Raw genomic sequence first — 20,350 nt, forward strand, 5'->3', positions numbered from 1 at the left:
AGGCCAAACCAGGCCACAAGAACCTGGCAATTACCCAAACACTAAGAAGATCCCATGCTACTGATGCAGTTAATAGCAGTGGCTATTCCCTAAGTAAACTTGATTAATAGCCATAAATGGACTTCTCCTCCAAAAACGTATCCAAACCTTTTTTGAACCCAGCTACACTAACTGCACTAACCACATCCTCTGGCAACAAATTCCAGAGCTTTATTGTGCGTTGAGTGAAAAATAATTTTCTCCGATTATTCTTAAATGTGCTACTTGCTAACTTCATGGAATGCCCCCTAGTCTTTCTATTACTCGAAAGTGTAAATAACCGAGTCACATTTACTCATTCAAGACCTCTCATGATCTTAAAGACCTCTATCATATCCCCCTCAACCGTCTCTTCTCCAAGCTGAACAGCCCTAACCTCTTTAGCCTTTCCTCATAGGGGAGCTGTTACATCCCCTTTATCATTTTGGTTGCCCTTCTCTGTACCTTCTCCATCACAGCTATATCTTTTTTGAGATGCGGCGACAAGAATTGTACACAGTGTTCAAAGTGCGGTCTCACCATGAAGTGATACAGAGGCATTATGACATTTTCCGTTTTTTTATTTCAAGGCACCTGGTAGCTGAGGACTCCCATGTGTGAGGACTCATGTATCTTGCTTGTCCTTGAAAAAACATAGAAACATGATGGTAAAAAAAAGACGATACGGCCCATCTTGCTTGCCCATCCTGGCAGTTGAAGCACTGAGTAAGTAAAGTTGTTTACCTGCAACAGATACTTTCAGCACACAACAGGATATATAGTTTTCACAATCCCACCTACCTTTTCTAGGAGTTGGTCTCTCTAAATTTTATGGATTTATACTGAACTGAGAGGGGTTCTTCGCACTCACCACAGACGTAGGCGCTCTTGCACATTCTCAGTAGAACAGTTTTAAAAGTGTAGAGCTTGAGTAAAGCTCTGACCTGGGCTCAGTTTGGCTGAGGTCACCCATGTGTGAAAAGCTTATGTATCCTACTGTCCTCTGAGAACATCTGGTATGGGTAAACATCTTTGCAATCTCTGAGAAAATCTATGTGAGTACAAGTAATTTAATTCCATTTTCTAATCGCAGTACTGCTTTCAGTCATCTCTTTTGTCTTGGCATGGACAGTTATCTCAATTATAAGTACATAATTGAACTGGAAAAAAGTGTAGAAGAGGCCTATTTTATCCAATTTTCTTCTCATTCTAATCTTTTAAATTTTATATTACGCCTTTTGTGACACTTCAAAACAGATTGCATTCAGGTACAGTAGGTATTTTCCCTATTCCCAAAGGGCTTACAATCCCAAATTGTGCTAGTGGCAATGGAAGGTGAAGTGACTTGTGCCTTAAAGCTGTCTTTACCTGGAAGAAAATATATGAAAATGACAAACAAATCATGTTACCTGTAGCCAATACTGAAGCACAGTGAACAAAAATGTCTTCCTGACCCTCAGATACGTGATGAATTAAGGCACTGGATCAACAAAACTTGTCTTTTAATGTTTAGCCAATTTGTACATTGTGATTATATCCCATCAAAACTCTTTTTCTAAGGAAAGTAACCACAGTCTGAAAAGTTTTTCAGGATATTGTAATCTCTTGTATTCCCTATAATTAAGTGGCCAATTTTTGTAGTTTTTCTTGCTTTTTAATATATTTTTTAAGAATAGATGCCTATAACAAGATAGGGATATCTTCTACCCAATGTTACAGGTGGACAACCTATGTCTAAATTCAAGCCAGAGTTTGCAAGTCTTCTGCCTATGAGACCGAAGGAAAGTACTGCCAGCAAGATGAGGCTGACTGCTTCCTGGATGAAGACATTTCCATAATCAGGGAGAAATAAGCCTGGTCGTGGCCTGGACAGCAGAATGTTTGCAGAGCTCCTGACCTGTGGCAGATGCTCTGCCTGAAGAGTGAGAGACCTTCACTATACTGTTGTCTTTTATTATTTGCTTGGAGGAAACTAAAGATAAGCTATGATTATGTTCCTGTTTACTGCTGATGAAGCTATTTCTTTTGTGGTTTAAAGTTTCCAAATAAACCCTGTTTGAATTATTGACTTGTGTGATTGATCTGTGCTGTTTTTCACTCATCCCTAAGCTCTGATAGTTCCCAAAAATGTGGCCTGTCAAAAGCTTTATAGGGTGCAAGGATGACATCTTTGTTTCTTGCTTCCACTTTTCCTTTAAGCTCCCTTAGTTTTATGCCCTAATCTCCATATTAGATACTCTCTCTCTGGTTAATGCTGGCATGTATTGCCCCTCTTGAAAGTATGTTGCTTGAATGTTGTAATACCGTAAACAGGAGTACATTAAATTTCATCTTGCTAGCTATCCATCTGTTCTCCCAGAGAATTTGTATCACTTTTTCAAGTCACAAGTGAAGAAATCTGCATGATCTTGAAAGCTCGTATTCTATGTAATCTTTGGTTTATCCTTTTACGGTGTAATCCAGTTGATATTGGCAAAAAAGAATCACTGGTAAGAATATTAAACAGAGATCCAAGCAGACATCCCTGTTTGACCTGACTTGTCATCTTATTCCAGTTGGAATCTCTACCATAAGGGTTACTTTCAAAGTCATTTCCACAGGTAAAACAGTGCCCATGGAAATGGGCTTTTACAAAATTGCTCCCCCGCCCCGATATTCCTGTATGCATTTATGGTTACCCACAGTCTGAAGAGACAGTCCTGTGGGTGAGGTCGGGATGAGGTTTGGAACTACGTGCATAGGATTGCCTTCTCAAAAGCATGCATGTAATTTTTTTTTCCCAAGAAAATTATCTGCACACAAATTAAGATGCAACTGTGTGCAGGTAGTTTTAGTGGAATAATTTTCAAAGGGAAAGTACATGCAGTCTGTGGTTAAGCCATGTTAGAAACATAGTCCCATAGGAAATGACGGCAGGTAAAGATCAAAAACACGCATCTAGTCTGCCTTGCGGCAATTTTATATGCATCTTCCCAAAGTAGATCAAATTTCCACATGGAACCCAATGGCACTGTATCCTCTTTAGGGTTGCAGCTGCTGCTCTGGCCAGGTTCCCCCCATGCCTTCCAGGAAGCACAATGCAACCACATCACTGCTGCATTGAGTTGCAGCTACAAAGTTGGTGATACAACCAAGCCTTTCATCTCCCTTACCATACAATACTTCTGAAAATGCTACTGTCCTTGCCTAATGCTGGAGCCCATTCCCTAAAGCCTGGAAAACTGTCTGGACTTCATTTATTGCCAGGTCATTGGTATCCAAATGGATGCTAAGATCAGTGTCAGAATTGCATATCTTCTGTGATAGTACAAAGAATCTGGTTTGTGATTCCTGTTAGCTGAGGATCCTAGTAGCCATTTGACTTCTTTTTTTTTTTTTTTTGCCTTACAAGCATCTCCAAGTTAATGCCCCCTAAGAGAAAGATATTTCTATTTTGGGATCTTTGGATTTTTGTGAACAGTGGATGTCTTTATTGAACTCATCTAATATTTGAGATACACCTTGTAAGGTATAATCTGTTTCTGTTGCTGTGAAGGCAGTCTGTATGGGTATGGTTTGAGGAGGATGTCTGTGTCATGGGTCTTGTCTTACCAGAGTCCACTGTGACCCTTCTATATCAGTTTTTTGGCTCCTTTGTAGGAGTGGTAGATGATTTTGTAGATGTTGTGTATTAATGGAGGTTTCCTTAATTTGTTGGCGAACTCCAGTCCTAGAGACACCACAAACAACCCAGGTTTTCAAGATATCCACAATGAATATGGATGAGATAGATTTGAATGCACTGCTTCCATTGTATGCAAATCTATCTCATGCATATTCATTGTGAATATCCTGAAAACCTGGCCTGTTTATGGCTCTCGAGTGCCACCCCTGCTCTATAATGTCAGCCAACTCCTTTGTTTAGTGCGGAGAACTGTAAACAGGTGGTACATACTCTGTTTCTGGGTGGACGTCTGCCTCTGGAGTAGAGATCCTCAATTATTGCACCGAATAAGAGACATCTTGTCACTTTGCCTCTGTGGAGCACCTGTATATTTGTTTGGAATCCTAATCACTTAAGAGTACTAATCAATCAATTTAACAGTCTGGCCAGAGCTCTGTATAGCTATTTAAGTAAGGCAGGCCCAGGGTAGTTTATTAATTCTGTTCTTGACCATCGTTTCTACCATTTTGTCCAGCACCAACATCCAGCTTTACTGGTCTGTAGTTTCCAGGATAACCCCCTGGCAGATTTTAATAATATCTGAATTTCTTCAGCGCTGTGGGTGAATACCATCCAGTCCTGATTTTATACCACGAGTATATAGATTGTCAGTTGCTCCAGCACCTCTTCCAGATTCACATTCATTTGTGTTGGGTCCTCCGAATCTTAACTACAAACAGTGGATCCAGCATACAATATCTCCCTAACATCCTTTGCAATGAAGGCTGAACCAAAAAATTAATTTTGCTTTCCTATTCCCTTAGCACCCTTCTACCCCTGTTCAAATGGCCAACTGACTCCCTGGCAGGCTTCTTGCTTTTGATGTCCCTGAAGAAGATTTTATTACTACTTTGCATATAGATGAGGACCAAGTGCAGCCTTTTGATTTGGAAGAGTTTCCTTTTTGGAGAAGTGTTCATCTTTGTCTAGATGACCACATAGTCTTAAGAATGCCTTAAAGATAAGCAATATCCAATCTGTGTTGAGTTCTTTGTTTCAGGCAAGGAGTCTTCTCAAATAGTTTATAACCTTGTTTTTCTGTAATGTCTGTAGTCTTCCAACGATGTCTGTAGTCTTCCAAGGCATAGTGGAAAATTCAAAGCCCTTGCTGTCCTCCATCTTAGTTTCACTCGGAGAAAATGGTTCTTGGCCTAACTCAGATTTGTGACCTACAGACTACAATATATCTGGACTTCTAACATGGTGTTTTTAAGTAACATCCATGTCTCATATAGACTCTTTAGTCCTTGTAATTTGTTTTTTTCAGTTTCCTTCTAACTAATTTCCTCATTTTATCATAGTCTTTTTTTAAAGGTAAATCCTAATGCTGTAATTGTATTTATCATGCTTCCTCAATTATGTCAAATGTGATTGTGTTGTGATCATTATTGTCAGGCGGCTCCATCATGTCATGGATAGCCTGAAAAAAAAACCATTATGGCCTCTTGCACCAGGTCCTGCATTCCACTGAGAACCAGATCTAAAGTAGAATCTCCATTCCTGGGTTCAGGACCAGCTGCTCCCTGAAGCAGTTATTTATGGCATCTAGAAACATTACCTCCATAGCTTGCCCTGAGGAGAAGTTCGATGGAGTCTATTTATCAACCTGAGATGTGCATTAATATACTTTATTAATGAATAGCCCCCATCAAAAATAACGGGAGCGGCTTTAAATAATGCATGTTAATGCATATTACCTTACATCTCCTTAGGAGATGTTTTTTTGGTACCATGCCAACGTACATTGCTTGCTCACTGTATTAGATGAACTCTCATACCATTGAAATTTCTAGCACAGATAAAATGTGGGACAAAATACTGGCTTCACTTATGGTGTATTATACTTAACTATTAATGCATACAACTATTAACGGGTATTCAAATATAATGTGCTCATTCTTCGCCATGGCTATGAACACTGCCTGCAGTACGTCTAGACCAAGTTAACTCAAGAAAGTAGAAACCACAGTTTGCTAACAGACATTGGTTCAAATGATCTGGCTGATGTATACAGATTTGTCTCATACTGTTTGTTACAGCTAGCCTGAAAAACAAGACTGGATAGCGTGCTCCCTAGGACCTGAATAAGAGCCACTGCTTTAAAGGGCCTGTAACCCGTAGTTGCAGCTAATACTAGTTATTATGGGATTCTTATTATTTAAAGGATACAGTTAAGTTGGCACAATGTGAAAGACTTTTGAGCAGGTGGTCTTGGTATTCTAATTTTGTTTTTTAATATCATTTTAATGATGTTTTAATGATGCCTTCATCCTTTTTAAATGTTTAAAATAAGCCTGAATTGTAGGCCGTTGGAGCATGGTGTGCCACACTGGAGTGGCTGACAATTATTTGCACTTCTGAGTGTTGGTAGCACCCAGCAGGTTGCACAAAACCTGTTTTGGCTGTTGCACCACGAAGAGAAATGAGAGAAAAGCTTGCAGAAGTTATTCAGGCCCTGCCAAAGCTTTGAATTAAAAATAACATTAATTGACATTGCTATGCAAATGAAATTAAATTTCCATGCCTACGGTGAAGCAACAGAAAGGGCTCGTCTGCCTCAGTCTCGGGATTTGCTCTTAAGTTTCTTGTGTTGTGGCAGAAAGGTTACACAGATAGGAGCAGAAGAACTGGCGCTTGCTGCTGAGACTGCTCCTGTTGAGCTGGTCCAAATCTCCGTTAATTCAAGTTGCATATTTTTGCTGTTTCCAGGGTTGGAAACAAATGTCATCCATTCGCATTTTACCAGCTCCTAACAGTGTTCCCATACCAAGTTGTCCACTGAGATCATTGAGCAATTTTGCAGAGGCCCCTGCACTACCATCAGTTACGAGTTATTTGGTTGTAATATTCAAGTGTGCTGATCATTTGGGTACTTTGTAGAGTTTTTATAATATACACCTGTAAGCATAAATATCATTAACCAATAATTTTATGAATATTTGCAGGAGGAGCTGTGAAAGGTGGTGACCTTGATGATGTATTTGGTAAGTGCAAATGCAGCTTTTTATGCAGAAGATCCAATATTGTAAATTTATCTCATGCATATTCATTGTGGATATCCTATAAAAAAAAAAACCAACCAAAAAACAGCTTATTTATTGGGTCAGTAAGTCAGACTTGGTAACCTCCATCTTAAGCTTTGGAGTGTGGGACAACAGTGTCTGTTAAACATAGAAACATACCAAAAAACTCCAAAGCTCAAAAAGGTCCTCTCTTAAACGTATCAAAATAAACAGAGAACACTGTTTTCTTTATGTACTAGAGATGTGCTTCGTTTTTATCTGTCAGGTCGGGCGACCTGTGGAAAACTTTATTTTCCAACGGGTTGGGGGTTTTTTCTCGACAATTTTCACTGAAAAAAAACGGAAAAAACCCAGCACCCCAACCCTTCAAATTTACTTAAATACAAACCCCCCCCCCCCACCCAAGACTTACTAAAAGCCCTGGTGGTCCAGCAGGGTCCCGGGAGCGATCTCTCCCTCTCGCGCCGTCTGCTGCCAATAAACAAAATGGCACCAGTGGTCCTTTGCCCTTACCATATGACAGGGGCTACCGGTGCCATTGGTCGGCCCCGTCTCATGGAAGGAGCAATGGATGGCCCGCACCATTATCTACCAGCATCATTTTGTTTACTGGCAGCCGACGGCCTGAGAACAGGACCCTTGCTGGACCACCAGGGACTTTAGGCAAGTTTGGGGGGGGGGGGGTTGTAATTAAGTAAATTTGAAGGGTTGGGGTGGGTTTGGGTTTTTTTAAAATAAATGTGCTCCTCCTTCCGTGCTAACCCGAAAAATGATTTTTCCCAGAAATTTCGAGGAAAACCCGATCGTTTTTTTGGGTCCTCCGATCCATGCCGAATTGGACAATTTTGTTGAAATTTTCCAATTCGGCAAAAACGAATGCACATCTCTATTATGTACACTGATTTTTGTTAATTAGGCTGTCCCATATGTTGGTGAAAGCCTTATTGGTATTCATACCATTTTTAATTTTTGAATTTTCTGCTAGAGTAGCAGACTTGGAGGAGCTGAGGCAGACAGAGAGGTACATTGATGAGACCTTCAGGGACATAGTAGCCAAGTCCTAAATCCAGTCTGGCAGCCCCAGTGCTGCCTTGGATCAGAAAGGTCTCCCAGTAGAAGAACATCACCCTGGTGTAGCAAGAAGTGATCCTGTAGCAAGGACCTGCTCTCCAGGTGATGTATTGTCCTCTCGCACTGAGGACAAGTCTCCCAGGGCTACTGTCCAGGAGGGAAGGGTTAGGCCGGCCATCATGGTTGGTGATTCGATTATTAGAAATGTAGATAGGGTGGCTGGTGGACATGAGGACCGCCTGGTAACTTGCCTGCCTGGTGCGAAGGTGGCAGACCTCATGCGTCACCTAGATAGGATTACAGACAGTGCTGGGGAGAAACTGGCTATCGTGGTACATGTGGGCACCAACGACATAGGAAACTGTGGGAGAGAGGTTCTGGAAGCCAAATTTAGGATTTTAGGTAGGAAGCTGAAATCCAGAACCTCCAGGGTGGCATTCTCTGAAATGCTTCCTGTTCCACATGCAGGTCTCCAGAGGCAGGCAGAGCTCCAGAGTTTCAATGTGTGGATGGGAGACAATGGTGCAGGGAAGAGGGATTCAGCTTTATAAGGAACTGGAGAAACATTTGGGGAAAGGGGAGACTTTTCCGAAAGGATGGGCTCCACCTTAACCAGAGTGGAACCAAGATGCTGGCACTAACTTTCAGAAAGGAGATAGAGCAGCTTTTAAACTAGAACAAGGGGGAAAGCCGACAGTCACTCAGCAGTGCATGGTTCGGAGAAATGTATCCTTGAAGGATACTAATGAATCAGGAGAGTTAGGGCATCCCAACAGAGAGGTTCCATTAAAAGCAAACATAGTTCTTGTGCCTATATGCAAAAAATCACTGAAGCTAATGATTTTCGAATTATCCCTAACAACTGAAAAGCAGGTTGTTAATACAAACAAAAAACACACATTGGCATTCTGTATGCCAATGCCAGAAGTCTAAGAAGTAAGATGGGAGAGTTAGTGTATAGCAGTAAATGATGAGATTGACATAATTGGCATCACAGAGACTTGGTGGAAGGAGGATAACCAGTGGGTCAGTGCTATATCAGGGTACAAATTATACACAATGATAGGGAAGATCAACTTGGTGGGGGTGTGGCACTTTATGTCCAGGAGGGTATAGAGTCCAATGGGATAAAGATCATACACAAGACTAAATGCTCAGTAGATTCTATATGGGTAGAAATCCCATGTGTGTTGGGTAAGTGTATAGTGATAGGAGTATACTACCATCTACCTGGACAAAATGGTCAGACAGATGATGAAATGCTAAAAGAAATCAGGGAAGCTAACCAATTTGGCAGTGCAATAATAATGGGAGATTTCAGTTAACCCCAATATTGACTGGGTAAATGTAACATCAGGGCTTGCTAGAGATAAAGTTCCTGGATGTAATAAATAACTGCTTCATGAAGCAATTGGTTCAGGAACCAACAAGAGAGGGAGCTATTTTAGATTTAATTCTTAGTGGAATGCAAGATTTGGTGAGAGAGGTAACGGTGTTGAGGCCACTTGGCAACAGTGATCATAACATGATCAAATTTAAACTAATAACTGGAAGGGGGACAAAAAGTAAATCTGCAGTTCTAACACCAAACTATCAAAAGGGAAACTTTGATAAAATGAGGAAAATAGAAAAAAACTGAAAGGTGCAGCTGCAAAGGTTAAGTGTTCAACAGGCATAGACATTGTTTAAAAATACAATCCTAGAGGCGCAGTACATATGTATTCTACACATTAAGAAAGGTGGAAGGGAAGGCAAAACGATTACCGTCATGGTTAAAAGGTGAGGTGAAAGAGGCTATTTTAGCGAAAAAAACATCTTAGGAAAGATAAGGCCATTGCAGAAAGACTAAATGAATTCTTTGCTTCCGTGTTTACTAATGAGGATGTTGGGGAGATACTAGTTCCGGAGATGGTTTTCAGGGGTGATGAGTCAGACGAAGTGAACAAAATCACTGTGAACCTGGAAGATGTAGCAGGCCAGATTGATAAACTAAAGAGTAGCAAATCACCCGGACCAGATGGTATGCATCCTAGGGTACTGAAGGAACTAAAAAATGAAATTTCTGATCTATTAGTTAAAATTTGTAACCTATCATAAAAATAATCCATTATACCTGAAGACTGGAGGGTGGCCAATGTAACCCCAATATTTAAAAAAGGCTCCAGGGGCGATCCGGGTAACTATAGACCAGTGAGCCTGACTTCAGTGCCGGGAAAAATAGTGGAAACTATTCTCAAGATCAAAATTGTAGAGCATATAGAAAGACATGGTTTAATGGAACACAGTCAACATGGATTTACCCAAGGGAAGTCTTGACTAACAAATCTGCTTCATTGTTTTGAAGGGGTTAATAAAAATGTGGATAAAGGTGAACCAGTAGATGTAGTATATTTGGATTTTCAGAAGGCGTTTGACAAAGTCCCTCGAGAGAGGCTTCTACGAAAACTAAAAAGCCATGGGATAGGAGGCAATGTCCTTTCGTGGATTACAAACTGGTTAAAAGACAGAAAACAGGATTAAATGGTCAATTTTCTCAGTGGAAAAGGGGTAAACAGTAGAGTGCCTCAGGGATCTGTACTTGGACTGGTGCTTTTCAATATATATATATAAATGATCTGGAAAGGAATACGACGAGTGAAGTTATCAAATTTGCGGATGATAGAAAATTATTCAGAGTAGTTAAATCACAAGTGGATTGTGATACATTACAGGAGGACCTTGCAAGACTGGAAGATTGGGCATCCAAATCGCAGATGAAATTTAATGTGGACAAGTGCAAGGTGTAGGACCCAAAAAGCAAATCGGAAGCTGATCAGTGATGCTGGAAGCAGAACAAACGATAGTGATCGGTGTGTCAAGGGCTTCTTTATTGGTATATTGCCCGACTCTGGCCGAGTTTCGCTCTCGCAGGAGCTGCCTCAGGGGCTACTACAAGAACAATATTAATTAAAATTACACATGACAAACATACATATACAGTAGACAAATGAACATGAATGTATGTCAATACTAATAAAATATTAAAATCAAAATAAATAATAAAACATATATATATTTCCCAAAAATGGACAAAATGACTGTGTTCATATTGTGACATCAATACATATTGGCTAACAATTGATGCATGACATTTGCTTGTTGTGCAAAATGTATGTGTATATGTGTGTCTGCGAACGGTGGGCGTGAATTTAATGAGGGAAATCATCAGTGAAAACAAAGCTTGTATCATAGCAGTGAATACCTGTACCAGTGGTTACTCGTCTTATGTAACACTTCAATGTTATGACATTACAACATGTAAATTGTGAATCCTAAGACAGGGAAAACAACCTGGTGTTATATGGAGAATGTACACACATAAAAAGTGAACATTTGTTAATGTAAAATTAAATTATCTAAAACATTAGATAAAAATTAAAAATCATGAAAAAATATTAAAACAAAAAAGGGATAAAAAAAAAGAGGTAAAATGGAGCTCTATGAATAATAATCCTAAAGTTAGAAATTATGATAAAAAAACAATTTTAGTTGTGTTGATATAAAAGTGTACGTTGCAAACACTAACATACCCTTAAAACATGTTATTGAAAGTAATTTAAAAAATATATGAATAATATTAAGAATGATTAAAAACCTTTAATGGTGGCAGTGTTAATGCTCATTTAGCTTGCTGGTGACGAAATGTACAGTAAAAAAAAAAAAAAAAGTTAAAAAAGGCTAGATAGGTTACCTTAGTGAATGATGTGCAGACAGTACTTCCAAATTAGGATATCAAGATATATGGAGTTAATTTCTGAGAAATCTGTTGCAAAATAAAAACAGCATATAATGAATAGAATTGGGTATATGTGGTAGAAAAAGCCGTCAAAATTTAAAAAAGACTATTGTTGGCAAGGAAAAAAGGATAACAATTAAATTTGAACCATGACGATGAGTCAGAGAGAATTGTATATTTAAAATGTGTGTGTGAAAAAATTATGTGGAAAATGTAATATCGGCAGTACTCACAAACCGCGGTGGAGACATAAGAATGGAATTGAACTTAAATCAGTGCTGTGAGTTATTGAAAAGCATCATATGCATTTATTAAATACACTGCCGGCTGCCCTCATATTTACCAACATGAAAAATGCATGTCAATTCAATATAAAGTGTCTATATTTTTAGAAACAACAAAGCAAAGGATGACCATCATATGTTTTAGACTATGCGGGCTTTGGTTAGACGCGCCGAGCAACAGTCTCATGTGTAGTCTGTGAAGTTGTGCAGCTATAAAAAGGACTATAATAATGCAAAAAGGAATATCTTAGGCATGTTGCATCTTACCTGTGTCACGTAGTCAGAGAATGAAAAGTTTGTGAGCGTAGATCGGGATGTTTAAATGCTGTTATCGCGATACTGTGGAAAGAATTCCCACCAAAAGTGAAACTAGCTAATTAATTGTGCGGCTGGGTCAGTAAGCTTTTAGAAACTTGCGACAGAACAGACATATATGAAAGCGCTCATTTAAAGTATAACCATTATAATGTCAGTGACATAGACCATTCGCTCACTCCTTAAAGTGTTAGATGGGTGGATGTAAATGCCCAAAGTATTGTTCTAATATTGTTCGGCGCTAGACGTGACGGGGCTACTTGAATCAAAATAGACTTTAAAGTCTCTAATAATAAATACATCTTGTGGACCGCTCGCGCTGGCTGAAATATTAGTATATTGGGCGGGTGGGTATGCAGATTTGATGGGGACTTTGCAAAACAACTGATTTGAGTACTGCCGATATTGATCTGTGCACTTCAGTTGTGCACGAATAAAGTATATCATGAATGAATATGATGACTGTGATGTGTAAAGAAAGCCGTGCACAATTACTTGGAATGTACCAATGTCAATGTCAAAATGGAGGTGAAATTTAAAAAATTAATTATAGGATACTGACTGCACAAAAAGTCTATGTATAAAAATAACTAGGATATCTATCTTCTTAAAAACCAAAACAGTGTATATCTATATAAATAAAAATGTTAAATAGTTTGGACAAAATCACTAATCTCAGAAACCACTGAACCGATTGCTTTCAAATTTGGACTCAACCTTCATTTTGCATACAGGAAGGTTCTTCTGTACTTACATTACAGATATGTCACACCTGTGACAGGTAAAATAGGTTTAACATTTTTTTTGAGAAAACAGCAACATCTGCTGGACATAAGTGCCATCTGTTACACCTTACACTAACACACGCTACACTAATCATTTCGCCAGTCCAGGTCCACGTTTCACTTCCATTTTAACACATTCGCGCACTTTTTTCGCCGGAAGATAACTATTTCCTTTACAGATAAAATACACCCACCACCCTCCTCACACCCCCCCCCACCCCCCACACATGCCAAATTGATTTACTTCCCAGGCCCTCACAACACACACAAAACCTGACAGAAGTCCGGGAGGCTCCAGCGGGGGGCCAGGACTGGTCTGGGACACATCTCCTGCACTACGGCCGTCGGCTGCCAGCACTCAACATGGCGCCGATGGCCCTTTCCCTTACTTTGCCACTCGAGGACACCAATGGCGGCAGTAGCCCATGTGACATAGTAAGGGCGAGGGCCCCTCAGCACCATTTTCAGGACTGGCATCCAGCGGACCTTTGCCCTTACTATGTCAGAGGACCTACCGCTGCCATTGCTCCACCCCACTGACATAGTAAGGGCAAAGGGCCGTCGGAACCCGTTTCAGTGCTCGCAGCCGATGGACCAACGCCAGTACATCGCTCCCGGACCGCTCCTGAACGCCCGCTCCACCGACTGACATTTTTATCAGGTCTCGAGGGGTCTGGAGGGTGGGGGGTGGTGATGAATTTATTGTGAACATCTTGGGGAGGGGTCACGAGGGGGGGGGGCAGGTTTCATTCATTCAGCAACTCTGGGGGGGGGCAGGGGGTGGGCTACTGTTTTTCGCGGGGCTGGGGGATGGGGCAGGAGAGTGTGGGGTGGTTAGTTTAAGAGAACTTTTCTCATAGGGTTGTTTTTTGGGGGAAGGGGGAGGTTCACACACAAATATATACACTAAACCTGCACGATCTCGGGAAAGCACCAAAATAGCCCTCCCCAGACCACAAAACAAATTTGGAAGTGCAAATTTGGTTAGGCACTCCCCTATTTGGCTACATAACGCGCGCAGACGCCCAGGGACAGACCACATGTAGCACCAACAATTTTAATTTCCCAGGTCTTGGGAGGGGGCAGGGGGTGGGGGGTTATTATTTGATTTAAAGGGTTGGGATTGGGGATTTTTTTTGGGGTGGGGGCTTCCCACAGAAATAGAAAGACAAAGGTTTTCTGATCTGAAGGGTAGGCAGTAGGCGAGGGGTTTATGAAAGATGTGTTTATGAAAGATGTGTTTGTGTTTGCTGGGCTTGTCTTGTTTGGCTGTCATAATGTTTTGCATAGGGTGTGTGTGCGCTAGGTGGAAGAGTAGCCAGTGGCAGGGAAGTGATTGAGCGTGTGAGAGGTGTGAGTGAAGACACGAGGAGGAAGTGAGAGGGCTGGGGCAGCGGTGGCAGCAGGGGAGGATTAATACCGTAGGAGGAGGGATCCCCTGGACAGAAGGCAGCTGAGTGAGGAGGGAGAAAACAAGCAAGAGAGTCCCAGACATTGACAAGAGCGGGAAACGGGGGTGGGGGGGGGGGGGGGATCAGTGGGCAGAGGAGGTGCAAAGAGAGGGGGAGGAAGGGATGGGAATGGTCGAGACCCTCACCTGACCATTGCAGAAGTGGCAGTCTGGCCTGGAGGCAGCACACTGGAGTGCAGGCAGTGACTGGGCGCCCGAAAATTCTTGCACGAGTTTTGATCACCTATATACACGATAATTTTAAGTGCAATTGTAAGACGCTTTTCATAAATATAAGGACAGTGATATTGAGGATCTATGATTAAAAAAAACTGTTTAGCCTTTGGTTACTGATTTATTTATTTATTTATTTATTTAAAGATTTTTTTTATATACCGGGGCACGTTAAAAACATCACCCCGGTTCACATTGTAACGTAACATAGCAACAAGCTTTACAATAATTTAATGTCAGGCAAACTGATGGTTTCCCATTGGCTTCTTTTATAATGGTCCATTTTGAATTTAAATTATTAGTGTATTAAAGATTTTGTCTGTTTTGTTTCATTAGCGGTTACCTCCAGGATACTCACTGCCTTGCAGCACATCTCACCTCAGCAAGTATCCAACACTGCAACACGGTCCCTCTGCCAAACAAATATAAACACACAGAGAACAACTGTACACATGTGTGCAGGCACCTGCAATTTTACAACTTACCTGTAGATTGTAAATCTTCTAGGGACAGAGAAATGCCTACCAGTCTCGAAAGCTGGGATGTAAAAAGAAAATTAAACTATTTTCAGCTTCTTTGGCTTGTACTGCATCCTTCCAGTTCTGTGGCCATTGTCAGCTATAAAAAATCTTTTTAGAATGAAATGACCTTCAGTGTTTTGTATGTGCTCTGATTTCCATTTGAGTAGATTATTGTAACATATTATATCAGGGATAGACACTAGGCGAACTGAAGAAATGTCTGCAGTTATTGCACAATACTACCACAGAACTGCTTTTTAGAACCTTGGACATACAAATGTAGTTACAAATTCTCCTGTTTGTCACCTTTATTTACCCCTGCATTAACACATAATACCTCTCTTCTCCTGTCCTTTTACTTTTCAAAATTTTCATAGGGTTGAAAACAAATACCACCATTGTAATGTAAGCTGTGGTTTGCTTGTGTATTCTGGCAGCTTCGTCTGTAGCTCATTCTTACTGACCTGATGAAGCTAGTCTCAGGTGGATTAAGTTAGTCTAAAAAAGTATATCACCTGTAACTTGTTTGTCAAGGTTTGTTTCTATGTATCCAAAGGTGAAATAGTCACCTTCGGCCTACAGTTAGGAAGAAACTTTTAGAATAAAAATGTCCAGCCTCCTGTCTTGGTGTGTTGTGGAGTTTTTCTCAATCTACCATGTTAATCGGCAAAATTCTCAAGCTGCATAAATGAACTAACTTGAACTATTCAGCCTGCAGGCAGTTTCTAATGCTATAAAGATATTCTGGCTGGTTTGGATGATATTTGACTGCCCTGGAGAGATTTACTGGCCTGCATAATTTTTTGCACAGCTCAGAATTATGCAGCGTGTAGAATATTGAGTACATTTTCAAAGGGGTTCCACACGGAAAAATAGCATATGTGTGTGTAAGTAGCCTGTACTCTCAGCCGTGTAAGCAGCTGTGCATTTACCATTTCGCACTTACGTTTTATCTGCACAAAAAAAGGGCTGGTCTAGAGGCGTTCCAAGACGTACGCGTGAAAGTTTCTATTTATGAGAGAGATGCGTATAAATTATTGAACTTATTCGTACAGTTTTACACCGGCCAATTGACTCGTGCAAGTGAAATCAGACTTGTCTGTCTGCAATTTTTGGGGAGGAAATCTGGGCAAACTGGAGAAGGACTTGGGAGTAGGCAGAGGTATCAGCAAACTGATTTCAAGTATGCACGCAAGGTATTTTCAAAATGGTATATGTACATACTTTATAAAATTCCTGCCAGTGCATATAAATTGGGGAGGGGCTTACTCATATATATGTTATTTGTTTCGCACTTAAAATATACTTGTCACATTTCTTAAAAACCTTATTTGCAGATGATATCTTTCTGTTCTTACCTAATGCTCCAATGTATCTGCAAAAAGTTTTAGATTTATTTGCTGTATATGGGCATTTTTCAAGGCTATGCCTAAACTTAGATAAAACAGAAGCGCTAGACTTGACAGGATACTGAAAAAAAAAATTCAGGGAAACAATATCCATTAAAATGGGCAGGAAATACTCTTACTTATCTGGGCCTTAAAATCTATGAAGATTCTTCCCAGTGGTACTTGCTCAATATTACTCCATTTATTAAAGAATTCCAGTTAAAAACGAAGAGCTGGATGAATAGCATTAATTAAACAGGTGCTCTTTCCTAAGTTCAGTTTACAAATGATCCCGATTGATTCTCAAGAAAAAGAATATTCAATTGATTATGAAGCAAAGGGAAAACACCTAGTTTGGCCAGAAGTAAAATGATGTCTAAAGAAGAGGGAGGGTTGGAATTTCCAAATATTTGTTTATATAATGTGGCGTGCTTATTGCGATATGTGGCTGATTGGATTGGAGACAAGTTCTCCTTTATTGACTCTCCTATGGATGAAAGGTTAATGATACCATTCTCTCCAAAGTTTGTATTACATGCTTTCCACTCAGAATTACCAAACCAGCTCACTTGGACAACTGAGGATGAAATCTGTTGTTTATGCTTAGTAACATTTACGGGGAGGGTATTGGAAGTACTGTGGGAGAAATCATTTTTGTTCCATCTACATGGTATTCCTAGGTTTCCATCAGGTGCTCTTCATAGTAAGTATAAAAAATTTAAAATGACACACAAATATAGTATACAAGTTTATTGATATACAAAACAAAGATATATTCTTTTGACTACTGTATCAAACACTTAAATTTTCAGCAAAAGGATTATTTAACATATCTCCAAATTTCTAATTATATAGAGAAAACATATGACTTGAAGTCGGTTACCTGGACATCAGGGGCATGCCAACATTTTGTGTTCACTTGTATTCAAGGAAAATATGTATTATCACTAATACATAAATTCTTATAAGCCATAAACTTATATTTTCCATTGCAAAACAATGGATTATGGATCTTCAAATCTCCATGTCTGAAGATGAAATATATGCCTGTAATGCCAAAATATATGCTCAATACAAATCAGAGAATTACAAATACATATATAAAAAAAAAATCATTATTTCACCAATGCAAGCATTTAGAAAGGGCATTGCTAATCAAAGGTGGTGTTTAAAATGTACAACCCCTAATGCTACATTTCTGCACGGGACATTGCATTGTTCATGTATTGATAGTTTCTGGAAAACTGTTGGTGAGAAATTAACCCTTTGGTTAGGGCGATCTATACCATTACTGATAGAAGTTTGTTTGTTAGGATTGGATCTCCCATTAAACTCTATGGATGAAAGTAGTCAAAATTTCTTATAAATGCTGTATGATTGGGGAAACTATGTATTTTAGTGAAATGAATGGCAATAGATCCATCTATAATCGACATGAGATACATGAAATTAGCAGATCTTCATAAGAGACGCTAGAGGCTAAATTGATGTCACTGAAAACGGAATCATGCCAAGAATTTTCAGTACATCTGGAGACCGTTTTTGAATCATATATCTGAAGATGTCCGCCTACAGATTGAGGATTTATATGTGCGTAGGAAAGCAAAAGGGAAAGATGGCAAATTGAAGAATAAATGATGGGCTATTATATTCATATGACTCATTAAATACTGGAATATAGGGAGCTGCTATAAAATTACGGCAAATGGGGAGATCAAGAAAATTGTTTCTAATGGATTGTAAACAATCTCAACTGTTCAATAAACAGCATGTTAAAATAATATGTATATATACATACATGTATATGTTTATAAAATAGGTAGACAAGTATGCACTTCCATTACATTGGAAATATTTGCATGTAATGAAACATACGTGTGTACTTTCAGAACAGAATTGAAAATCTGAGCGTCCACTTGTGTGCACAAATCCAATACCATGGATACATTTGAAAGTTATGCTCCCTGTATATATCGTAGACATAGTAGGCACTCTTTATAATAATATGAAAAAAAAAACAATCCAAGAGCTGTAATTTTTCCATAATTCTTTTCCCTTGAATAGTGTAGGGAGTTATTAAATAACCATGAAACTCCCGTTTTCACAGATCTCAATGAAGTTGTCCCAGAAACAGACAGGCTGGATTCCAAAGCAATGAAAACTCGTGTCCAGCTCTCTGTGAAGAATAAACGGCAGAAACCCTCCAGAGCAAGACTGTGTGACAGTATCAGTTCCACTGATGGCGAGGACAGCCTGGAAAGGAAGGTAAGCAGACCATCTATTTAAATTGTATGTTTTATGCTTCATAACCTCTGGGGGTCTGGTTTGTTCTACATCTTCATCTTTCTGTGTAGTTCTGTTATAAGGCAAGTTATCCGTGCATGGTTGCTGGGAATAATGGTTGAATAGTGAGCAAGCCCAGTCTCCTTGGAGACCACACATCTGTTTGTCTCGCTGGGAACAGCATGCTTTATTCTGATTTATCCAAATGCTATCGATTCATGATTTAGATTGTGTCCTTTGCTACTGTGAGCGTCATGAGTTAACACTTAATATAGCAGAATGCACATCGGCATATGAAACTGTTTCTTTACGTTACAGAGGGAGGAAGTCATACTTAAGCAACTCTATTTGTATCCTGTATTTGTTTTCCTCATTCGTTTTTGTATTTAATGTTTGGTTTAGTGATCTTAGGAAACATGTAAGTAGGGGTGCACTGAATTTCATTGCCCATCTCTGGCCAACTTCTCAAAAAAGAAATAATGAATTTGTAATATTGGCATGCTGCTTTAATGCAGGTGTACATATACTGCACAACACCTGCACTATTGCCTTTTAAACAGTGTCACGTCTAAGCTCTATTCATGTTAAGGGACATCCTGATAATATTTAGGTTATAACATGCACTTTGATTTTGATAATTGAAATCTGTCATTGGATATTCAGCCAAATACTTAAATGTAACATTCAGTACACCCCAAATTTTAAGCATCAAAAATGTATGATGTATGTGAGAGCGCTATGAATGCTTATGGCATTTATTTTGGTTTTCAAATGCATAACAATCTGTTAATTTCTTAATAAAATGACATAATTTCAGAGCAAGCGTTGCTTTGAATTGTTACCAGATGGCATAACCTACTTATAAATCTCTTGTACCAACAGACATCAGACAGTTACGGTAGCCCCATGCATATTGCAAAATCACCCCTCCCCATGTCTGTGACAGCCTGCTCCCCAGCATCAGACTCTGGGGCTTCCTCAGTGTCCCCAGGGGCTGGCAGCCCAGCATTCTCTTACGACTACGCAACTGAAAGCCAAGAGGAAGAGCGGCAGCACACTGGAGGTACACTTTCCCAATATGCTAAAGGAGACACTCCAGTTTCCTCTCCTTCAAAATCCTGTTGAGTTCTGAAGTTTCTTCTTTGCATCATCCAACCAACAAGCATGTCGGTCAGGCTGAAGGCATAGCTTGGGCTTTGAGCAATTGTGCATTCACTGTGCTTACTTTGTCTTCATAACTGAGAGGCTGGTAAGAATCATTAAATATCTTAAGCTTGAAACTGTGCTTTGCCACATAAGTCACAACAGGGAAGAACTGGCAGTAAAGCTGAAGAAACTTCTGTTATAATGGAATTGACTATCACATAGCTGATTACAGAATAGGTTGCAATGGATTTTATGCAGTAAAAACAGGCGTGTCCACTGTATGTGCTAGTTTGTTATATTGTAAATGGGTGGGGGAAGGTAAAAGTAATCTTTGTATAGTCTATAGCAGGAGAG

General features: G+C 39.7%; 1 protein-coding gene across 10 annotated transcripts in view; it reads left to right on the forward strand.

The window, feature by feature from the left end:
• PPP1R9A (protein phosphatase 1 regulatory subunit 9A) overlaps positions 1-20,350 on the forward strand; it is a 541,608-nt gene that overhangs the window by 440,618 nt on the left and 80,640 nt on the right. For 6 of the 10 annotated variants that reach the window (XM_029588910.1, XM_029588912.1, XM_029588915.1 and 3 more), the window contains 3 exons: positions 6,667-6,705; positions 18,675-18,832; positions 19,733-19,913. In XM_029588910.1, the coding sequence (XP_029444770.1) occupies positions 6,667-6,705; positions 18,675-18,832; positions 19,733-19,913 (378 nt within the window). The remainder of the gene's footprint in view (positions 1-6,666; positions 6,706-18,674; positions 18,833-19,732; positions 19,914-20,350) is intronic. The other 4 variants (XM_029588913.1, XM_029588919.1, XM_029588918.1 and 1 more) reach the window with 1 other exon arrangement.

The sequence above is a fragment of the Rhinatrema bivittatum genome, chromosome 2, assembly GCF_901001135.1.
Source record: "Rhinatrema bivittatum chromosome 2, aRhiBiv1.1, whole genome shotgun sequence".
Lineage (NCBI taxonomy): Eukaryota > Metazoa > Chordata > Amphibia > Gymnophiona > Rhinatrematidae > Rhinatrema > Rhinatrema bivittatum.